This window comes from Notolepis coatsorum (assembly GCF_963971535.1).
Source record: "Notolepis coatsorum genome assembly, chromosome: 14".
Taxonomy (NCBI): domain Eukaryota; kingdom Metazoa; phylum Chordata; class Actinopteri; order Aulopiformes; family Paralepididae; genus Notolepis; species Notolepis coatsorum.
In genome coordinates, this window is record NC_140178.1 from 92,725,507 (window position 1) to 92,750,195 (window position 24,689).

The window sequence follows — 24,689 nt, forward strand, 5'->3', positions numbered from 1 at the left end:
CAAACACACCACAAGTAACTTTAAACACATAAGAAAGGGTCACTTTAAAAACTGTATATTGTATAGTAGTGTACATAGGACTCATTACCTAAGCTTAGCATTGTATTGTATTTTATCTTAGTACTTTTATCATGTTTATTTTATTATTATTTTATTCTATTATTATTTGTATTTTTTGCACAATCGAAGCAGACATGGCCACCTTCATTTCACTATATGTATGTGATGAATAAACCTCTTGAATCTTGAATCCATGCATCTCCCATAATTATGCCAAGTTGCCAACTGGCACTAAACAGAGCATACGCTGTTATTGGCTTTCCGATTGTCACGTGACCACGGGAACAGGAAGTCTGCGTGTGATTAGCAGTGTCAACCAGCAGCAGATAACTAGAGCAAGGTTTGTTTACCTACAACGTAATTTATACTAAGATGTAAGCAATAATATATTTGTGTTTCAGTGTGTGCGGGGTTTCATATCTTTCGATATTGAACAGGATATAGTCGCTTTAAGAATATGGTATAACGACGTTATGCTATCCTAGCCAGCTAACGTAATGTCAGACGATTAACGTCAACAACAGTTAATGTTGATGTTAGTATCTAGCTTTATCAGTTGTCACAGTTGTTGTGTTATTGAAAATGCATGATCATAACCATAGTCAATATACCACGCTGTCTCTCTCAGCAACGTTATCTAGGAAACGTTAACTTTAGCCAAACTGACATAGCTAACATTAGTTAAAGGGATAGTGCACATTTTAAGAAGCCTAACCCAATCTGATATATATCTAGCATTTAGTCCACCTAAAATGCACCAGTGTTTTTATACTGGAAGCAGAAAATGTAATTTGTTTTAGTATTGTGTAAATTCTAGTCTTAAGAATAAAAAGCATCTTTCTTTATAGGTGTAAGTCAGGGATTCTAACCCAATAGAATACACTTTTTGTCAAATTCAGTGAATATCTCCTCACCAGCTAGCCCTGGCTCTGCTAGCTGTCCGTCCTGTGTGTGCGCTGAAAAAAGAAATTGTGTTTGTGCACAGAGCCCTGGCTCTGTCAATGAAACAAAGTGTCTCGAAGTGAGTCCCACTGTCCCACAATACTATTCTAGCCAATCAGCAACAGGGGGCCAACACTCATGCTCGTGCACAGGACAGAGGGAGGGTAAAACTCTGGCTCATACTAATGTAATGTAATATACGTTATCAACAAATAACAACAATGTTTCTCCACAATCACTGACTCCATCTTTAATTGGTTACCATGATGGAGGTCAGTGGGGCACATGATGTATGGTAAAATAACAACAGCATTTAGAATGAATGCTTCACACCTCCACTGACTTCACCAGCATGCTTTGCATAATGCTAGTGCATTTTGGTGGACTGAAAGGATTCACACTTTAATGATCACTAGTACCTAGGCTATCCCTCTAATGTTCACTAGTACCTATCCCTCTAATGTTCACTACTATCCCTCTAATGTTCACTACTATCCCTCTAATGTTCACTAGTTATCCCTCTAATGTGCACTACCTATCCCTCTAATGTGCACTATCTATCCCTCTAATGTGCACTATCTATCCCTCTAATGTTCACTACCTCCTCTAATAATAATAATAACACTGTATTTGTATAGCACCTTTCATATAGAATGAAACTGCAGTTCAAAGTGCTTCACAACAGAAAAAAGACAGGAAAATGAGCACATAAAGTGCAGACATATACAATCACAGTTTTTTCACATTAGGATCTAACATCCCTATTATATTATATGGTATATATGTATTATTGTTTAGATCGCTAGCATGGCTAACAAATGTTCACTATCTATCCCTCTAATGTTCACTTCACTACCTATATCTCTAATGTTCACTATCTATCCCTCCTAATGTTCACTACCTATCCCATGTCAGGCTGAGTTGGACGGGACGATATCTTTTATCTCACACTATACATATATGATTCCATACACCACATGGGGTTCATGATTCGATATCGATACGACCACTTTTAGTGGAAATCTGAAGTTCTGCTGCACTGATGATTTCAGTTTGTCAGACGTTTGCCTGCTGCCTTTTTGAAGGGGCTTGATTGCACCCTCTGCTGCACAAACTGACGGCTTGTAACAGTGCAAGTCATGTAATTTGTGATTACTACTAGTACTACTACGGAAGATTGTCTGGATATTGTCCCAGTGTTGGACTGTTGTGTTGCTATGGTTACACAATGAACAGGTTCCAAGTCCAACCTAGGCTCAACGGCGGCTGTATCATTCTACCCCGTACAGAAAATGGACACTCGATTCACCAGAGGAAAGTCCAACATCTTGGAGCGACCTCTGACCCGAGCCAAGACCGAGGTCAGCGTGAGCGCCTTTGCCCTGCTGTTCTCCGAGATGGTCCAGTACTGCCAGAGCCACGTGTACTCTGTGTCGGAGCTGCAGACACGCCTGGCGGACATGGGCCAGAGCGTAGGAGCCAGCATGCTGGACGTCTTGGTGCTGAGGGAGAAGAACGGCAAGAGGGAGACCAAGGTGCTCAACATACTGCTCTTCATCAAGGTAGGACCATCCCACCACTATGCCCATACAGGTGATCAAAATGTAAAACTGCATAGAGGATTCTTGTTCTCTTCCCTAAGGCTGAGGTTACACCTTTCGTATCATTTCGTCATTTCAAGGGCACGCAGATGGTATCTACTGCGCATGGGCGTTTTCGCAACAACGGCTAGCGTGCTGACTACACACTGTTGTCGAAGCGTTTTTTTTGCGTATCTCCAAACGCAAACACAATTTTGCGTTTTAGCCGTATCCACAAAAAAACACCAAAAAACGCATTTCTGTGTAGATAGGACATCAAACGTTGTCAAAAACGTATAAAAAAAAAACAGGAATACACTAGTCTAACCATAGCCTAAGTCTCATCTGTTCTCTCAGTTTAGCTGGTGGTCTATTAGCATTAGCATACTGTTTTTAACTGGTGGTATGGTATGGCTACTGCAGTACTGCTATTAGCATAATGTTTAACTGGTGGTATGGCTATTGCTATTAGCATAATGTTTAACTGGTGGTATGGCATGGCTACTGCTATTAGCATACTGTTTAACTGGTGGTATGGTTACTGCAGTACTGCTATTAGCATAATGTTTAACTGGTGGTATGGTTACTGCAGTACTGCTATTAGCATAATGTTTAACTGGTGGTATGGTTACTGCAGTACTGCTATTAGCATAATGTTTAACTGGTGGGCACGCGCTCATGCTGCACACGCCCACACTTATGGCCACAAAGGAAGGGTCACTTTAAAAATAGTATAGCAACAGTAACAGTGTATTGCACTACCAAAGGACCTAGCATGTCCTCCATGCTCTGTAAATAACTTATGTACAAATACCGAGATGCCCCACTATGTTACCTGTTTATTGCACAATGTTGTTTTATTGGATTATATTATATGTTGTACTACTGTATTGCACATCGTTGCGGGCAAGACCACCCGCATTTCATTGTATACTTTAATACTTGTATGCCGTGACAAATAAAACTCTTGACTTGACTTGTGGTTGGTATGGCTAATGCTATTAGCAGAATGTTTAACTGGTGGTTGGTATGGCTACTGCTATTAGCATAATGTTTAACTGGTGGTATGGTTACTGCAGTACTGCTATTAGCAGAATGTTTAACTGGTGGTTGGTATGGCTAATGCTATTAGCATAATGTTTAACTGGTGGTATGGTATGGCTACTGCTATTAGCATATTGTTTAACTGGTGATATGATATGGTATGCAGTGTTTCCCCCGATTTTTTTTTTTTTTTTTTTACATTTTAAAGTTAAATGCATCAATCTGGTGCACTTTGAGAGCAAAATAAAGAGGCTAGATCTATGATGAACTTTGAGCTCAAAAAACTAAATCGACTAGACTGCAGTGCTTTCTCCCTGCAGCCTTTTCCTCAGGTCAGTCTTTTACATTAAGCACCCCTACAGCCCAAATGAAATGATGAAAAAAAACATTATACATTTTTTCTTTAATAATTTTTTTTTAATAGTCTAGTTCAGTCGTGCCCAACCAGTCGATCGCGATCGACCGGTAGATCGCGCGCTGGTTTCAAGTAGACCGCGAGATTATTTTGGAAAATCATTTAATTTGATTTGATTTGGAGGGGAGGACAACACACGTTCGAGCAGTCCTGTGTATAACAGGCAGTCGGCAGCCTGAGCCAATCGATACGTCTACATTCCGGACAGCGAGCTTCACCCATAGGGATGCAAATTGATGCCTTTGTTTTCATGGAGTGGCATGAGTGGGGGTCGGGCCCATCACCTGGCAGGTACAGTATAAACATGGCTCTGAGACCAGCCTTGAGTCACTCGAAACTGCAAGATGAATGGAACACCACCAGCTAAAAAGAGGTTCATTCAGAGGACGCTACTTTTCAACAACGCAAGCAAGACTTCACTGCCGCCAGAGCCAGGACCCTCCGACGAGCTGCCGGCGCCAGGGAGCAGCTCCAACGTTGCCTCCGACGAGCTGCCGGCGCCAGGGAGCAGCTCCAACGCCGCCTCCGACGAGCTGCCGCCGCCAGGGAGCAGCTCCAACGCCGCCTCCGACGAGCTGCCAGCGCCGCCGCCAGGGAGCTGCTCCAACGCCGCCTCCGACGAGCTGCCGGATAGCACCAGCGTCAGCGCCGCAAGCAGAACCGGAGCAGCCAAAAGACCAAAAACATATAATTTCCATGAAGAGTGGGAATAGGCTTACTTTTTTGTTTATTTCAACGCAAAATCAGTCTGTCTGATTTGCAAACAAACCGTGGCTGTGCCGAAAAAGGGTAATTTGGAGCGGCATTATACAACAATGCACAAGAAACACTGCGCGCAACTTTCCTCACATGCAAGCAGAACTTCAACGTCAGGGTGAGGACACCGCACAGTTTGATTGCACACATTATGAGGAGCAAGTTCAAAGCATCTTGTCAGAGTTTGATAAGCGCTTCACAGACTTTTCAATACTTGAACCTGTTGCAAGCTACATGTGTTTTCCATTTGGAACTGTAGATGTGGATGACATCACATCCAAAGTGGCCACACTGTTTAATCTGGACAGCCATGCTGTGGAGAACGAGATCCTCACACTTCAAACTGACATTGAGATTAAAGCCAGGGCAACACAAGGGATGAAGGCAGAGTTCTGGGAGCTACTGCTGCCTGAGAAGTACCCCAACCTCAGGAGATGTGCCATGAACTTAACAGCATTTTTTGGATCAACCTACCTGTGTGAGTCTGCTTTCTCTCACATGAAGAGATCATCAAGTCCAAGTACAGAACCACATTGACAGATGACCATCTTGTGGACTGCCTGAGGCTTGCAACCAGCTCCTACAACCCAGACTTTGAAAAACTAGCTACCTCTTCCCAGTGCCAGCGTTCTCACTAAGAGACATTTAATAAAAAAAAAAAAAAAAAAAAGATAAAGGATATCAGTGACTGTTGACAGTTTTTTGATTGTATTCCATTTTGCAATGTGACGGCTCTCTTTTCACATCATTCCTATTCCCTTTTAATTGTACATATATTTTTGTTTTGATTGTATTGTTCCACTTTTGCTTTGGCAATGTAAACGCATGTTTTCTCATGCCCATTGAACTGAGTGTGTGTGTGTTGTCAGTGTGTATGCAGAGTGTGAAATAAACGTGAGAAGTTACAGTTACAGTCTTGTCATTCTTGTAATTCCTACACTACACTGTTACAATGATATATAAAATAGCATATTATATTATATACCCATGCAATATGCACATGACAGAAAATATTATATATGGCATATAATATTTTCTGTCATGTGCATATTGAATGGCATTGGGTATATATTATATACCCATTCAATATGCACATGACAATATTATATGCCATATAATATTTTCTGTCATGTGCATATTGAATGGGTAATACTATTACTACTAATACTAGCCTTATGCACCTTATGACACTGTGAATACTGTGAATATATTTTTCAGTTAGTTAGAATCTAACTAACTGAAAAATATATTCACAGTGTCATAAGGTGCATAAGGCTAGTAGTAATAGTATTACCCATTCAATATGCACATGACAGAAAATATTATATGGCATATAATATTGTCATGTGCATATTGAATGGGTATATAATATATACCCATTCAATATGCACATGACAGAAAATATTATATGCCATATAATATTTTCTGTCATGTGCATATTGAATGGGTAATACTATACTACTAATACTAGCCTTATGCACCTTATATATTTTTCAGTTAGTTAGATAGTCAATTATATTGACCTATTTGTTTACACTGCTTGTGTTGTTTTTACCTGTACCCCCTTCCCCCATGCTGCTATTATGCCTGAATTTCCCCAAGGGGATCAATAAAGGAATATCTTATCTTATCTTAGCCGAGAGTAGGACAAATTTGGGCTGGTAGCTCTCGGCTAGGTGGCAAATTAAAAAGTAGATCTTGGTTCAAAAAAGGTTGGGCACCCCTGGTCTAGTTCATAGCAGCGGCAGTCCTAATTCAGCCGCGGCGCAGCGCTGGGGAAACACTGGTATTGGCTACTGCTATTTGCATACTGTTTAACTGGTGGAATGGTATGGCTAGCTAGTAGCTACTGCTATTGGCACAATGGTTAACTGGTGGTATGGCTACTGCTATTAGCATAACATAAGGCTCAATTTAATTGTTTATGACTTAAATAAACTGAAATTAAGTTAAATTAATTATTTTTCTCAGCCAAACCAAGCGGTGTATTATACATATATAATCTATAATGACAACTCTGTAGTATTAACATATTAATATTAATCCTGCCCTCAAAATCAAAATTTGTATTGGATCTGAACATGTGTTTACTGTTCCACCCCTATGGACTACTATGGGTTTTACACCTTGACTCAAACCAACAGAGTAGCTCACGTACAGGATGTTGGCTACAATATGGTGTTGCATGTAATCGATAGGGTAAATCTCTCTGCAGCGTTGCTACCTTGGAAAACTAGAAGTTTAAACATTAACAAGTTTGTTATCCAGTCTTGGAAAATTACCAGGAAACTGGAAAAAACAAATAGAATGTCCTGGAAAACTGGTGATGGTCATGGAGTGATAGTCAAAAGGTCGGGCGACAGTGGCTCTGGAGGTAGAGCGGTCATCTGGTAATCTGAAGGGTTCCCGGGTTCCATTCACAGGGACTGTATTTATCAAACTGCTAAGAGTACAAGTACTGACCTAGGATCAGACTGCTCTGGTCACATGACCATATACACCTCTATATGGACTGGTCTCAGATCAGCGCTCTTACTTTGTTCTGTTTGACTTAAAGGAACACGCCAACGTTATGGGAAATGTGCTTACCGTCTTCTCCAGAGTCAGATGAGAAGATAGATACCAATTTCCTCTCTGTGCATTCAGCAGAAAGGTATACAGCTGCAAGCTAGCCCAGCTTAGCACAAATGAATGGAAGCGGATACGGATCAGCTAACGGCAGTGCTTCTCAAACTTTTTCTGTCGGGCCCCCCTTTGGCGGACCAAAATATTTTGGGCCCCCCCTCGCCCCAACAAAATAGTCATGAAATGGGCCATGTTTAAATGTATTGAAATAACACCAATATCGTGACCTTTCAAATTGGCCCTATATTTTGTTTTCAGAGCTGTCATGGATGAAAAGCCAGCTTCACACAGATACTGTATGTGGTGCTGAATGGTATCAACACCTTAACTGCTGCATCATTAACTACTTGGTACTCAGCACCACACTCTGAAACTAGCTCTAGGTGGTATCAGATGAGATTTCAAAGAGTTCTTCCAAGAGTTTGGATGGAGATGTGTCAGGAAGCTTTGTCTCAATGTTGTCTGTAAAGGTTTTTTTTATCCAGAGTAACTTGGTGATCCTTTTCTGTGTTTTATTAAATAATGATGTTCAGATTTTGAGAAATGGTATTTTCATGGAGAACAGTGCAGCTGCAACAGATAGCACTTTAGTGAACATTTTCTGGAATAATAAAAAAAAAAAAAAAAATGTTTAATAAATCTCAAGGCCCCCCCTGTCATGCCTCTGCGCCCCCCACTTTGAGAAACACTGAGCTAACCTAACCTCTCCCAGAGTTTTAAGCTAGGCTAGTGGTCCGTATCGAAATTGGTATCCATCTTCTTACATTTCCCATAATGTTGCCGTGTTCCTTTTAATGCCAGACTTAATGCAGCATTGCTCTCCTGACCGAGTAAACAAACGACAAATAAATATGTTGTGTTTTGAATAAAAGCGCCTGCTGTTTTCCCCACGCCGTGTCCTGCCTGTAGGTGAACGTGTGGAAGGCGCTGTTCGGGAAGGAGGCGGATAAACTGGAGCAGGCCAACGACGACGACAAGACCTACTACATCATCGAGAAGGAGCCCCTCATCAACGCCTACATCTCCGTGCCCAAGGAGAACAGCACCCTGAACTGTGCCGCCTTCACCGCGGGCATCGTGGAGGCCGTGCTGACCCACAGTGGCTTCCCCGCCAAGGTCACCGCCCACTGGCACAAAGGAACCACGCTCATGATTAAGTTCGACGAGTCGGTGATCGCCAGGGACAAGGCGCTGGACGGCAGATAAGAGACTGAAGGGAGTGTGGTTTTATATACAGTAGTACAGTAGTTATATTACAGTAAAATTATCCACGTTCAGCGTTGATCCGGAGACCAGGCACTGGACAGCGAGTAAGAGAGATTGGCGAGATCAGGAGAAAGTCATTGTGTCCAAGTCCATTGGCTGTGATTTAGTGAAGGGTGTTGTACTGTGAGAAATATACAGTACACATTGAATGATTTTGTATGAATGCACATGTTATTTCTAGATTGATGACGCAGGGCTGGGATGTCTACTAAATATGAAGGTATACCGTCATTGGATCCCTGCAACGGTAATACCGTCATACACAATATATCCTTATTGTCATAAGAAAATGACACATACTGTACTGTATGAGTTTTACAATTCCTTGCAGCAGTGTTAGAAACGGCAAAAGAAAAATAGACCATGGTGCCGTAGTGATTGCATTAGATAAAGACATGGGGGGGGGGGGGGGGGGGGATGTCATATAACATTGTAATTTGTACTGAAAACGAAATACCATCAAAACAAAGAAAAATATTGTGATAGGATATTTTGTCCATGTCGCCCTCTGCCCTATGATGATGACTAATTAACACATTGGTGACTGATGAAATGGAGAGAGCGATGGATCGATAGATGAGTAGATGGATGGATGGATGGATAACTGCCCAGTACAAAGCTTTGGGACCAGAAAGGATACAATGTTTAGACTGTTTTATGTGGATCTTCTCACTCTTCTCACCTCATCACACATGACAATTGTTATCATTTCATGTAGGTTTGTTTACATATTGTACCAGCTATTCTCTTTACTCCTGGATCAACGTGTACTAGATATTGTACTTTAAACACGACCGCTTCACATCAGATCATCTTCTTCTTGTAATATCGTGTCATGAAAACAGGGCACGACCTCGGCTGAAGGTTAACCTTCTGTAGTGTGGTAGTGAAAGGGTTAACCCTTTGTCGTGTGGCAGTGAAAGGGTTATCCTTCTGTAGTGTTGCAGTGAAAGGGTTAGCCATTTGGTAGTGTGGTAGTGAAAGGGTTAAACTTGTTTGTGCTTGTATTATCTTTCAGGAAATACCTCATTCAGCATGGGAAAATAAATCATAAAAATGTACTAATCATCTCTCAAATTCTTGGTCACCTATAAGACCAAACTGTCTCTAGAGACAGCACCGCTGTGGAAAATACACAGTGAATTCTGCTAAGCTCCTAAGTGACTTCATACTTATTGGTCATAAAGTGACTGACTTGTAATTAGAAGAGCAGCTGATAATTGATCTATGGTGAAAGGTAAGAAGGAGGGGGGGGGGGCGACATGGCGAAGGTTGAAAAGGCTCATTCCTTCATTAAAAAAAACCGATGCAAAACGTTTTTGTTTGTTATTTTGTAATGATGGGAGTTCCACCTTTTCAATTTATTTTCTAAAATAATTTTGATCTGGTTATTGCTATGTTATATTGCTATATGCATTCTATTATTCTAGGTGTGTTGTCTTTTGTCCTCTGTGTGAGCAAACGGACACAAATTCCTCAAATTACAATTCATTGCAAAATTTGCAATGAATATCATTCAGATGACACTGTACTCTGAAATTTGTGTAGCATAATTATGAAACACTTGAACCAGACTGCATGTGTTTTACCCCCCTGAGCCATCTACTCTGAATACTTCTGCAAATAACTTTGGTGTGTGATCATGTATTGTTGTGTATTATTGTGTTTGTTGCTATCTCATATTATTCATAGCATTGTTTATGTGTATCACATTTGTATGGAATTAAAATTAAACGTGACTGGACGAAACGGCAATTCCCGAGTATTAATGGCCATGGTACTTGTTATGACCTACCTGATCATCTGAATGGTATCATTTATATCACCGACTAGCGTCCACTGCATAGATATCTACTACTATGGTCCACTGTACACAGTACACTGTTACAGCTGGCCTGTCACATGGGTGGTAGCGGTCACGTGATGACATAGGAAGCTGCGATCTATGTTTACCTATGATCTATTTTCAGGCACCGAACAACATTTACCCATGATTGTATCCACAGCGTTTTCACACGATTTTAATGGTTGCCTCAATAATAGCGTTTTTGATCGTTTCTTCATGACCTTCAAAGCATCGCCATGGCATCTTCGAATTATACCTGCATCCAAGACAGCGTCACAGGTTTGTTATTTTTTTTTTATCAGCGATTACCATCTAATTTAGTTTATTTCAATTGCGGGTTCTTTGTCATTGCTCATTAATTCAGTGTTTATCTATGTCTAGTCCATATTCATAAACAGATAGTTGATTGTGGCACATCGCCCTCAGCTTGGCGCATGAGGATCCATTATTTACGTCCAACACAACACACATCTGATTTACATTCGCTATTGTCCCTATAACAAAGTTAGTATTGCTTCCACTATTGCATCCTATTAAACATACCTATCTGTTCTCTTCGTGACTTTTTACATTTTTCATTTGATGTAGCCTATATTTATTTTCATAGGTCACTGTAATGTTGTGCCAAAACACAAGGGTCTTTGCCTCCTTCCCCTCTTATTATAATAGGAGTATTGTGTCAATTAATAGGCTATGCTCCATGAATATGAATATGTTCTTAATGACCAAATCAACAAAAACACATCCCTTTTTGTGTCCTGACTCCTGACAGAAAAGGACAGGTTGTTGTCTTCTGTGACCAACTATGGTTCCCAAGACCTCCTGGGTATTGGGGACCCCCGCCCCACGGGCCTGGTGGAATCCGAGCTTCACCAGCAGCAGGAGGAAGAGGAAGAAGCCTTGAGGAGGAAGCTGAAGTATTTCTTCATGAGCCCCTGTGACAAGTATCACGCCAAGGGCCGCAAGCCTTTCAAACTGGGCCTACAGTTACTTAAGATCGTCATTGTCACTGTACAGGTAGTATTTTAACCTTCTAAAGAATAGTCTGTGTTTGCAAAACTCCAAATACAAAACGATTGGGTTATGAATGAATGAATGAATGAAAACTTTATTTAACAGATTGCAGAATGGGTACAATACAGTACGGCTCAATATACATACAATTGTTAAGGGGATGCAGACCTGAGAAAGACGTTTGTCTTGTTTCCATCAGGGTCCCCCATTTTCAATTCATATAGACATTTATGACATACACAACATACATGACATTTATGGCATAGGGACATATAGGTATTTAGTACTGATACATTTGTGACATAAACGGTATTCAAATATACAGTACTGTTACCCCTAGATCCTGACAGAGTATATACATATGATGGGGAGGGGGCTGTACATTATGAGGGGGTGGGTGGGTGGGTGGGAGAGAAATATACATACGGCGGGGAGGGAATATATACATACGGTGGGGAGAGAATATATACATGCGGTGGGGAGGAGACTGTCTATTAGGAGGTGGTGGGGGTTTTGGGCATTTACAGTGGCCAGTTTTGAATTGCAGCCTCCCGTAGGTGCTCTTTAAGAGCGGTTTTGAATGTGGGCAGGGATTCACATTCCTTTACAGCTTTGGGTAGGGCGTTCCACATTGTTGTGGCATAATTGCGAAACGTGTTTAGTCCCTTGTTTGAGCCGAATCTGGGTTTAACATGATTATGTTGTCCAGAAGTAGTCAAAGTATTTAAATCAACGGTCATATTGAGTCAAGTGATACATTAAGTGTAGTTTCTTCATTATCCTGTGATTAATAAACAAAATATCTATGTTTTGTTTAACCTCATTGCTTCCGCCCTCCTCTCTCCCAGTTGGTGTTTTTTGGTCTGAGCAACCAGATGGTGGTGACATTTAAGGAGGAGAACACGGCCTCATTTAAACACCTGTTCTTGAAGGACTACGATGACAACATGGTCCAGGCCATCCACACGCAGACAGAACTCTACAGCCACATTACTTACGCCATAGACCAGGTACACACCCCTGTACACACCTGCTGTCCCACTGTTATTCAAACACTATATCAAACACTATTATTCAAACGCTGTAATCCAAACGTGTTTCCGTCTTGATTTCTTGGATTGAAGACACTTCTTCACTCTCGATTGAAAATATTTGATAGCTACAGTAAATGTCAGTGTTAGTTTTAAAGGAATTTTGAAAGCAATACATCATGTCTGTCTTTCTTAGTTTGTTGAAATAATAGACCTGTACTTTGAGTTAGATTCCTACCTTTCAAAACCCTGTGTAATTACATATCCATAATTGATACATTAAAAAAAGAATCCTGTGTAAACGGTGTATTATCCCTGTGTGACAGAAATGTCATTTTTAAGGGCGGCTACGTGGCGTAGTGGGCAAGGCGCTCGCCACGAAATGCTGGAGACGCTGGGCTCGTCGGTTCGAGCACAGCGCTCCACATTTGCTTTCAGTTTAGCTGGTCGTCCGTACTAATACACATTGGCCGTATTAGGGGGTGGGAAACTGATGGGTGGGGATCGGGCGTTGTGGACAGCGACTCCTACAGGTCGGTTGGTGCGCCTGCGCAGTAGAATCAGGAAGTGTCGGGGGCAGCGTGAGCCTCCCACGCGTTACTCCTCGCCACTGAGAGATCGAGCTGCGCAGGTGGAAAGATGCGACTGCTGTTACCTCAAGTACCGGAGGGGACTTGTGCTATGTATGACTTAGTCCACATTGCAGCCGGCTTGTGGGAGGCAAGAAACAGCGTCCGTGACAGGGGAGGGTTAAATTGGATGATACGAAATTGGGATGGGAGAAAATATAGAAAATGGGAGAAAAAGTGGATAAAAAAAAAAAAATGTCATTTTTATAGATGAAATTTACCTTTAACCTGAAACCATTGGACTCTGTGTACCACTCTGCACTTAGATTTATTACTGGAGATAGGTATGATACACACCATTGTATCCTTTACAGTAAGGTTGGTTGGGCAATCCTGGCAGCTCGGCGAGACTATCATTGGCTCTTGTACATTTTCAAGGCATTGACCGGCAAACAGCCACCATAGAGCTGTTGGACAGGAATGCTCCAGCCCATCAAACACAATCTAGTAACTGGATCACATTTAAAATACCACGGACTAGTACAGGACTCGGCAGGACAGCATTCTCTTATGCAGCCCCAAAGTCCTGGAATGACATTCAGTCAAAGTTAAAGTTGGAAGTTCTTTCTTCCCTTACGGAATTTAAATGTCTGATTTCATTTCTCTATGATTCATGTTGTAACTGTTTTTAACTGATTGCACTGCACAATGGGTCTCATTCCCGAACGTTTAAGACATATTAGGGCTGGTAGCGCGAGTCCCCAAATTTTCCTGAGATCAGATTTGAGCGTGGCTGAGTGCTGAGGAGCACACTTATGATTGATTGACTAATTGAAAATTGTATTAACTTGACAGACTGTGTTCTCATAGTGATTCCTTCATGTTAACGCTACAGGCCTTGGAATTAATTACTTAATCATAATTAAAATAAATATGACAATATTTGTACGATAAGAAATTACGCATTTGATGTCGGAAAAATATATAATATGGATTCATCTGATCACAGGGCAGCTGCTTAACCATATCTGAACCAGCTATTTTGGACAAATGTATAATTACTTTAATTACTCAGATATTCAAACACAATTATGCAATTATTGTGAAATTATTGAAAATAATAATAATTTAATGCCTTCTGTGGAATTTGTATTTCTTATTTGTTACACATCTGTTTTAATGATTAATTATATACATTTGAAAGAATGCAGGTCAACATGCAATATATCCCATTGATTGGTATACAATGGGACAGACCTTTGTTTGATTGATTGATTGATTGATTGATTGATTGATTGAAAACTTTATTAACAGATTGCAGAATGGGTACAATACAGTACAGCTCAATTACATACAATTGTTAAGGGGATGCAGACCAGAGAAAGACTTTCATCTAGTTTACATCAGGGTCCCCCATTTTCAATTCATCATAACATATATGACACACACGACATGTACTGCTATACATTTATGACATACCAGATTTGCAAATACAGTACTGTTTGTGATACAAAAAGAGTCCAGAAAAGAGAGTATATACATTTGACGTAGAAACTGTTGGAGGAGGTTGGGTAGGTGGGGTGGGGTTTACTTTGCCTTATAAGGAACTCTGGAGGCGTTGTTTTGTATGCAAATGACCTGAACGGGAACGCGCTTTTGAGTTTAAGACAGAATGCCATTCTCCAAGCAGATATCAGATCATATCCTTTGTGCGACCGTTTCAGCCCCTTAAGACATATTACCAGCACGTTCGGGACTCAGAGTGAACTTGTCATTGATTCTGTCTCAGTCGGTTCCAAGATAAGTCTTCCAAGAGAACTCTTTGAAACATTTTGGAGAATGAGACCCATTGTTTTGTTGTTTTATCTTGTTGTACACTCAGCAGTTCTGTAAATGAGGTGGCCTCACCTCAGAGCTCACCTGAGTATAAATACAGGTTTCAATCAATGTTACATTCTTTAACATTATTATCTATTTATGTTAAAGGAAACATATTATGGAAAATAGATTTAACTTGTTATGGATTTGCCAGTCTGAGATGTTACATGGCGGGGAATTACATATTTACTCCTTCCACTTTGAAGTCTTCAGATTAACAAGCCTAAACAAGCTGTTCAAATGATTGCCCTCAGTGATGTCACACAATGGGGACAAAATCAATGAATTCACTTTGATTAATCAATTAGCTGTGGCTTTTTCTTGTAGTCAGGAACAATGCCTAACTAATGTACTGCCCAGTTTGTAAACTTGGTGTTTGCTATACCCTCCAAAGATGGGGAAGAAAGAAAGGGGGTGCTTGAAAATCTTTGAGATTTAGACACAAAAAAACGGAACAAACATGTCCCACAGATTCAAGCAAGTCGTCTTTTTGTTAAATTGTTGCAAAGATAGATATTAATGTCTCCTTTAATACTGTGTCCTTGTGTGACCTTTCATCCCTCTTTCCCTCTCTCCTTCAGTACCTGGCTCTTCCCCAGATCTCGCTGGGGCGCTACGCGTACGTGTGGGGGGTGGGGGTGAACGGCAGTGCGCTCTCTCTGTGCCAGAGGTACTTCAAGAGAGGTGTGATAGACCCCGCCAACGATACCTTTGACATCGATCCCCGTGTCGTCACCGGTGAGCTGGCCTCCGTCTCTCAAGTTTCCTCTGTCTTCTCCTCACGTCATGGTCCGTCCAAGTTGGCAATGCTGTTTGGGGGCCCGTTATGGGCCATGTAATACATTCATAGTGTGTAGTTCCGTAGTACAAGTATAGGGGGTGACAGTGGCTCAGGAGGTAGAGCGGTTGTCTGGTAATCTGAAGGTCCCCGGTTCAATTCTGGCTCCTCTCGATTGTGTGTGGAAGTTTCCTTGAGCAAAGACACTTAACCCCTAACTGCTTTCAATGAGCAGGTCGGCACCTTGTATGGTCGCCTCCGCTGTCGGTGTTTGAGTGTGTGAGTGAATGTGAGGCATGAGTCATAAAGCGCTGTATAAATGCAGTCCATTTACCATTTATAGGCATGTTAGACTTTCTTTTGGCAATGGGATTGGTATCTCCATTGAGCGCTTATTCTTATTTATCATTAGGGCACACGTATCTTGTGTTTGACTATAAAAGAAAATCTCATTTATCCCCAGGTATATGACTTTAAAGACCGGCAGCTGTGTTTTTAATTCATCCACTGCCAGCACTTTTTCAGCGCTGGAGGAAATGACCATAGTGTGACTCATGTGTTTCTGCTCTATTCATGTCAACAGACACCCTGCAACAGTGCCCTGCCTTTTATCGCTCAAAATGGTTCCTATCACAAAAAAAATATATATATTTCCACACACTTCTTATTGTTCTGGCCTTGGGAAAATAGTTGGTTTTAAACACTTGCTGGTTTGGCGATAATGAAAAGAAAAAAAAGTACAGGACAGTTGTGGTATATTATAATTCTATTGTATATTATAAGTAAAATCTTACACCAACATTGGAGTAAGATTGGATAAAGATAGAAATGAGTGGTAACCTTCACAAATGTGTCCTAAAAATAATATATTTCTTTTTTATATATGTATTTTACTTTTACATATGAAAACATGTCAAGGAGGGGAGCTCCAGTAGCTCACCGCATATCTCGGCGCCATTTCTGCGTCGGGGAAAACCGTGCTCGTCACGGATCTGGGGGACACAAGTTCGATTCCCGGACCCGCCGTCATTTCTCAGAATGTCTTCCCCTGCTCTACATCCCGTTTCAACCTGTTTCTGTCGGTCATGCTTGACCAGAAAAAGCAATAAACGCTAAAAAATAAAGTTTTAAAAAAAGAAAACATGTCAAGGTTACCACTGATTTCTTTCTTTCTCAAATAAAAAAGTATATATATATATATATATATATATATATATATATATAATTAAATGTTTTCTATATCCATCAAAATGTTCCTCTAATCCTGTTTTAAATTTCTTATTTTCTATTTTATTTAATTTTTTAGATTGCATTGGAGTTGATCCCCCCACCGACCCTTACTCTCTGACAACCATCGACTACAAGAACTTCACAATACAGTTTCAGAAGTCAGACATATTTATAACCCTCTCTGTCAACATTGAACACAAACGATTGTCTTAACGTTTTCACCTGCGTGTGTTGAGTCTCTCTCTCTCTCTCTCTCTCTCTCTCTCTCTCTCTCTCTCTCTCTCTCTCTATTTCTCTATTTATATATATATATATATATATATATATATATATATATATATATATATATATATATATATATATATATATATATATCGCTATCTCTCTATCTCTCTCTCTCTATCTCTGATAACATTGAGCATAAAATGTTAAAACATTTTCAACTTTGTACTTTATGTTGACTCTTTCTCTCTCACACACTCTCTCTCTCTCCACCTTCTTTCATCTTTATCTCCAGGCTGATCAATGTGACCATAGAGTTTCAGTTGAAGGCCATCAACATCCAGACCATAATAAACAATGAGATCCCTGACTGTTACACCTTCAGCATCTCGGTGAGCAGCAGTCACTTCTACCTGCCATTCAGTTCAGTTCAATTCAATGAGACTCAATGCTTTATTGACATGAATGTTAAAAGAAGCCATATTGCCAAAGCATCCAACAACACAACAGTACAAATAATAAACAAAGAGGTAACAATAAAACAATATCATATTGTAGTTTTATTGTATATTGTATTATATATATATATATATATATATATATATATATATATATATATATATATATATATATATATATATATATATATATATATATGTATTTATTGATATTATATACCCCCCCACACACACACACACATACACACAGTACATATATATATATATATATATATATATATATATATATATATATATATATATATATATATATATATATATATATATATATATATATATATATATATATATATGTACTGTGTGTATGTGTGTGTGTGTGTGGGGGGTATATAATATCAATAAATACATAAAAAAAAAACATGAAATAATTACAAGTAACAAATAATTGTAAGTAACAAATAAAACTAAGAACATTCAGCAGAGTACATGTATTGTACACACATTGTATACAGATATCATGGTGGTAATAACGTCAGGCCATACAGATGCATGTTACGCGGTACAATTAACCAACAATGACATTAGCCCATATCTGAGAGATCCCTTTAGATAATAATTCAAGTTAAAGGCACAATCTGTGATCCAAATATAAACAAATGGGCAGCCCCACCACCACCAGAAATGATAAATAATAATGGAGACATGCTTTCATTCTCTAGTTGACTGAGCTCTAGATACAAGGATACAAGTATTTTTTTTATTGTATTTGTTATATTTCTTGGTCAAATATATTTTCATACAATGGTGATGTACACAGGAATAAAAAGATCTACAGTATATTCTGATTTACAATGGGTTAATGTTCCAATTAGCAGATTTTCCATCTATCCGAGGATGTATGGGAACATACTGATATGAAATTCCAGACTGGGGCTTTAAGTGATTGGGTTTGGAAGAGCGTAATGACTTCCATAGCCTGAGGTCTGTATGTTCATGTTTCCAGCGTGTCCTGTGTCTTCTATTAGATCCTGATGGACAACAAGGCCCACAGTGGGAGGATGAAGATCAGTCTCCACAACCGTGCCTCCATCCAGGAGTGCAAAGACCCCAACGTGTCCGGCCACGGTGAGCGACAGACTGGGGCCAGAGGGCCAAACGTATTCTGTCTATGATGTGTCTGTCATGAGAAATATGAAATATGTATTCAGTAAGTCAGGGGTTCTCAAACCTTTTTATACCACGACGGTCACGACCCCATTTTATTTAGGATTTTTTTTTGGCGACCCCACACTTAATGTATCGCGTAATTTCAACATGGAATTAAGGAATATCAAAATAAAAGCACACGTTGTTGGACTTGATCATGCATATTTATTAGAACATGTAATTTGTGGTAGAACTGGATCCCCCCCACGACCCCAAATTGTAATGAACCCCTCCCTGACAGACAGCATTGCCCCCCAATATCCAAGTTCTGTCTAAACCTGTCTAACCTTCAACCCCACCCCCCTACCACCACCTCAAGCCCCCACCCTCCATTGTATCCAAAGACCCCACACCCTCACCTCTCCTGTCCAACCACCCCAAGCCCCCCCCCCCCCAGAGCAGAGCAAACCACACTAACTCACCATTCCAGACAAACCACCCCAAAACACATCCCCCCCCCCTCCATGGACCCGAAACCCCCCCATGGAACAGACCAATCACCCACCTTTCCAGTTCGACCACTGACAATGGACACACCTTTTGCCCCTCCTGTATAGACTGTATATAATGTGACCACAATGGTTGATCCAGAGCTCAGTTGGGGGACACTCGGCCATGTACTCTCTGAGTCATCCTGCTGTAACTCTTTGATTATCCTGAACCTGCTTTGGTATTAAACCCATGTTTGTTCAAGCCTACCTGACTGTCTACATTTGATTACGCCGGGAACAATTCTCCCACAAATTACAGCACTATGTTATCAATACACATTTATAAAACGAGGCATATTTAGCAAAAATATGATGCCAGAACATAATTATATAATTATTTTAATTTATTTACTTGCCAATGCGCAATTATGAGTTACCACTGTCACCTACCCACAACCCCACTTTGGGTCGCGACCCGTAGTTTGAGAACCGCTGCAGTAAGTAATCCTCTCCTCTGAGTGTGACCCCCACCACCGTGGCAAGTGATATGGTGTAATAACTGGATAACGTTGAGCGGAGTGGAGCTCCTTAGAAGGGACTGATGGAGGAATGGATGGATGCGAGGAAACAGAGAGAGATTATTATTATATATAATATAATCTATCTGTATAAAGGTGGAAAGAGTAATGAAAATGTATTGCTCTCTCATATCTTTCCTCCTCTCTCCCTCTCGTCCGCTCTCATATCTCTCCTCCCTCTCTCTCCTCCTCTACCTCTCTCTTATCTCTCCTCTCTCCCTCTCCCCCTCTTCCTCTCTCATATCTCTCCTCCCTCTCCCTCTCCCCCTCTTCCTCTCTCATATCTCTCCTCTCCTCCTCCTCTCCTCCTTTCCTCCTCTCCCTCCCCCCTCTCCTCCTCTCCCTCTCCTCCTCTCCTCTCCCTCTCCGCCTCTCCCTCTCCTCCTATCCTCTCCTCATCTCTCCCTCTCCTCCTCTCTCCCTCTCCCCAACTCCCTCTTATCTACCCTCTCTCCCTCTCCCCCTCTTCCTCTCTCATATCTCTCCTCCCTCTCCTCATCTCTCCCCCTCTTCCTCTCTCATATCTCTCCTCTTCTCCCTCTCCCCCCTCTCCTCCTTTCCCTCTCCTCCTCCTCTCTTCCTCTCTCATCATCTCCTCCTCTCTCCCCCTCTCCTCCTCTCCCTCTCCCCCTCTCCTCCTCTCATCCTCTCCCCCTCTCCTCTCCTCTCCCCCTCTCCTCTCCCCCTCTCCTCCTCTCCTCCTCTCCCTCTCCTCCTCTCATCCTCTCCTCCTCTCCCTCTCCTCCTCTCCTCCTCCTCTCCTCTCCTCCTCTCCTCTCCTCTCTCCCTCTCTCCCCCTCTCCTCTCCTCTCCTCTCCTCTCCTCTCCTCCTCCCCCTCTCCTCTCCTCCTCTCCTCTCCTCCTCTCCTCCTCTCCAGCGGAGAACTATGCCCGGGAGCTATTTGACGTCCTGGTAGCGTTTGTCTGCCTGCTCTCCCTGGTGCTGTGTGGGCGCTCCATCCTCAGAGGAATCATTCTGCAACATGTAAGAGGAGAGATACTTATTTTTTTATTAAAGATTTATTTTAGCATTTGTACAGCTTTTTCATTGGCCATACAAGAGCGACAGAGGAGAGGGAGAACGGGAGAAGATGTGGGGAGGACATGACCGACAGAGGAGAGGGAGAACGGGAGAGGAAGTGGGGAGGACATGACCGACAGAGGAGAGGGAGAACGGGAGAAGATGTGGGGAGGACATGACCGACAGAGGAGAGGGAGAACGGGAGAAGATGTGGGGAGGACATGACCGACAGAGGAGAGGGAGAACGGGAGAAGATGTGGGGAGGACATGACCGACAGAGGAGAGGGAGAACGGGGGAAGATGTGAGGAGGACAAGACCGACAGAGGAGAGGGAGAACGGGAGAAGATGTGGGGAGGACATGACCGACAGAGGAGATGGAGAACGGGAGAAGATGTGGGGAGGACATGACCGACAGAGGAGATGGAGAACGGGAGAGGAAGTGGGGAGGACATGTGACAAATCAGCCCGGGAGCGGGAGGCGAACCCGGGAGGGCCGCGGATGTGTGCGAGGCACTATGCAGTGCGCCACTGGGGCACCCGGAGAGATACTTTTTAAACCTGTCTCTCGCTCTCTCTCCCCTTCTCTCTATATCTCTCTCTCGCTCTCTCTCTCTCTCTCTCGCTCTCTCTCCCCTTCTCTCTCTATCTCTTTCTCTCTCTCTTGCTCTCACTCTCTCTTTCTCTCTCTCTCCCTTTCTCTCTCTATATCTCTCCCTCTATCTCCCTCTCTTTCTCTCTTTCTCTCACTCTCTTTTCTCTCTCTCTATCTCTCTCTCTCTCCCTTTCTCCCTCTCTCTCATAATAAGCCCTAAGAGAACAGTGTTTTGACAAAGGATGTAAACCAGTGTTATCTGTGAGTAGTATTATAGTACTATTTTGGCTGGTATATAGGTGTGCTATATTCACATCTATAATGTAAATTATAATCAGAGAGAGTCAAGAAGAATAGCAATACAAGAAAAGAGAAGGGGGCAGGGATGTAACTAGTTAATTTGTAATAGTCTGACTTATAGGATGTTGTTGGTTTGAGAAATAGGTCTGGCTATGTGATATGTATTTTGTAATAACGTATTTTGTAATAATGTCTACTTGTAATAATGTCTAAATGTAATAACATCTTTTGTCTAATTGACCATATTAACACAGCAGCCATTTTCCTCATATTTCTTTTGCTCTCATGTCCTGGGAGCAGGGTGCAAAGGAATCCCATCCTGAGCATGACATAAGAGCAAAATGGCCACTGTGTGAATAGGGTCAATTGATCCTCTTATGTATTTAGCCTGTTTCCTCTCTGTCTGTCCATCAGGAGTACGTCCAGTTCTTCAGACAGAGGCTGAGCAGACATGTTTGTTGGGGCGACAGGTGGGAGTTCATTAACGGCTGGTACATCCTGCTCATCATCAGTGACCTGTTCACCATCATCGGCAGCTTCATCAAGATCGGCATAGAGTCCAAGGTAATGGGGCACAGAAGTTAACAAGTTGAATATGTAACAACAGTGCAACAGGAGGTAGAAGGGTCATCTGGTAATCGGAAAGGTTCCCTGTTCGATTCTGGCTTCTCCCAGCACCATGTCGAGGTGTCCTTGAGCAAGACACTTAACCCCTAACTGCTCCCGATGAGCAGGTTGGCACCTTGCCATGGTTGTGAATGTGTGTGTGAGTGAATAGGTGAATGTGAGGCATAAGTTGTAAAGTGCTTTGGATAAAAGCGTTATATTAAAAACAGTCCATTTTCCATTGACCAGTATTTAAGTAATTAACCCTTTTACTACCACACTACAGAAGGTTAACCTTTCACTACCACACACAACCGTCGTATAGTGTGGTAGTGAAAGGATTAACGCTTTGTCGTGTGGCAGTGAAAGGGTTAACCCTCTGTATTGTCACCGTGGAAGGGTTAACCATTTGGTGGTGTGGTAGTGAACGGGTTAACATGACATAATACACCGCGTGTGGGAGATTACGCACAAAATCAATCTTTATTATTTTAAAGTGCCCCTTTTACCATGTAAGTAATTAACATAATACACTATGTGTATTTGCTTGATGCTATTTATCCAAAGCGCTGTATAAGAACCGTGAGTATGTATATTGTATAGCATGGGTGGGCGGCCCTGAGGGGAATTGTTTGGAGTCGGGAGAAATCGGTTAAACTCACTCCACCATAAATGCTACCCTTCAGCCAAAGCAAGTCTTTTGATCGTCAGTACAACTGCCTTTCTTGCTGGCAGGCACAGGGCTCACTGTTCCAAACTGGGTCAATAGTACAGGTTTCAACCTAGGATAGAGAGGCTATTGTCCTTGTTATCATGAATCACACCTGCTGCAATGTACTGTATTGAGCTACAAAGGGGTCTTTGAACTATTAAAAGGGATAGTTGGGATTTTTGGACCCATAGCCCTAGAGTCCTTCCTCAGCGCAAAAACCATGCAGTTCCTCACACTGGCTCTGGGTAGTTAACCACAAACCAATGCAAAGTCAACAGGGTCACAATCCTGTCTGTATGAGCTATGAATGAATGAATGAATGAATGAATGAATGAATGAATGAATGAATGAATGAATGAATGAATGAATGAATGAATGAATGAATGAATGGATGAATGAATGGATGAATGAATGAATGAAGTTTATTTCAAGCCATTTAGCATGTACAAAAAACAACACACAAATCAAATTACAAGTTGGCCGAAAAGGTTAGGGCTGAAGCTACAAGCTTGTAAATGCCCTAACCCAGTGCATCATCTTTAATTTATCGTTGATCTTCGTTATCAACCAAAAAAAACCAAAAAGATAATAATCATTAACAACAATCAGCAATCAAACATTTGAACAAGTGATCTAATCAATTTGATTAAAAAAACAAAAAAACACATGGTTAACCATCCACGGCATACTTCTCAAGAATACGTTGTTTGTACTTCCTTTTGAAATTAGCAGTACTTTCTTTTAACTCCTCTGGTAGACTATTCCACAACTTCACCCCACAGACAGATATGCACATGGTTTTTATAGTGGTGTGTACAGTCGGCTGTTTTAAGTTAAGTCTCCCTCTTAAATTATATCCTCCTTCTCTATCTGCTGACTAAGGCTCGCTGTAATTTACTCCATATGCAAAGTAGATTTCAGTGAGCTCCAGTCAGCTTTGGTCAGCTTCGGTCAGCATGTGTACAGGCAGGAGCTCGACCCCATTGACTTTGCACTGGTTTGTGGCTAACTATCTGGAGCTAGTAGGAGGAATGGCATGGATTGTGCTGAGAAAGGACTCTACGTATCAACATCATTATTGGTAAGTGATGGGCGGCTACGTGGCGTAGTGGGCAAGGCACTCGCCACGAAATGCTGGAGACGCTGGGCTCGTCAGTTCGAGCCCAGCGCTCCACATTGCTTTCAGTTTAGCTGGTCGTTCATACTAATACACATTGGCCGTATTAGGGGGTGGGAAACTGATGGGTGGGGATCGGGCGTTGTGGACAGCGACTCCTACAGGTCGGTTGGTGCGCCTGCGCAGTGGAATCAGGAAGTGTCGGGGGCAGCGTGAGCCTCCCACGCGTTACTCCTCGCCACTGAGAGATCGAGCTGCGCAGGTGAAAAGATGCGACTGCTGTTACATCAAGTACCGGAGGGGACTTGTGCTATGTATGACTTAGTCCACATTGCAGCCGGCTTGTGGGAGGCAAGAAACAGCGTTTGTGAGAGGGGAGGGTTGAATTGGATGATACGAAATTGGGATGGG

General features: G+C 41.7%; 2 protein-coding genes across 2 annotated transcripts in view; both read left to right on the forward strand.

Annotated features, from left to right (window-relative positions):
- The first annotated feature begins 337 nt into the window (after positions 1–337).
- trappc5 (trafficking protein particle complex subunit 5) lies at positions 338–9,082 on the forward strand. Its single transcript, XM_084328442.1, has 3 exons — positions 338–400; positions 2,292–2,564; positions 8,332–9,082. Exons 2-3 carry the CDS (start codon positions 2,295–2,297, stop codon positions 8,626–8,628), a joined length of 567 nt encoding a protein of 188 aa, XP_084184568.1. The 5' UTR covers positions 338–400; positions 2,292–2,294; the 3' UTR covers positions 8,629–9,082.
- Positions 9,083–10,681: 1,599 nt separating this feature from the next.
- The window catches only part of LOC311240009 (mucolipin-1-like), a 24,313-nt gene continuing 10,305 nt past the window's right edge, over positions 10,682–24,689 (forward strand). The window contains exons 1-9 of the mRNA XM_084328501.1: positions 10,682–10,813; positions 11,307–11,551; positions 12,397–12,558; positions 15,608–15,764; positions 17,111–17,192; positions 17,552–17,648; positions 18,740–18,839; positions 20,808–20,914; positions 22,258–22,407. Of these exons, the coding sequence (XP_084184627.1) occupies positions 10,771–10,813; positions 11,307–11,551; positions 12,397–12,558; positions 15,608–15,764; positions 17,111–17,192; positions 17,552–17,648; positions 18,740–18,839; positions 20,808–20,914; positions 22,258–22,407 (1,143 nt within the window). The 5' untranslated portion in view covers positions 10,682–10,770. The remainder of the gene's footprint in view (positions 10,814–11,306; positions 11,552–12,396; positions 12,559–15,607; positions 15,765–17,110; positions 17,193–17,551; positions 17,649–18,739; positions 18,840–20,807; positions 20,915–22,257; positions 22,408–24,689) is intronic.

Excerpts from the sequence above, each read along its gene's own strand:
- trappc5 (XM_084328442.1), top strand. The coding sequence starts at position 2,295 with ATGGACACTCGATTCACCAGAGGAAAGTCCAACATCTTGGAGCGACCT. Across the intron at positions 2,565-8,331 it reads ACATACTGCTCTTCATCAAG|GTGAACGTGTGGAAGGCGCT; the intron begins GTAGGACCATCC and ends TCCTGCCTGTAG.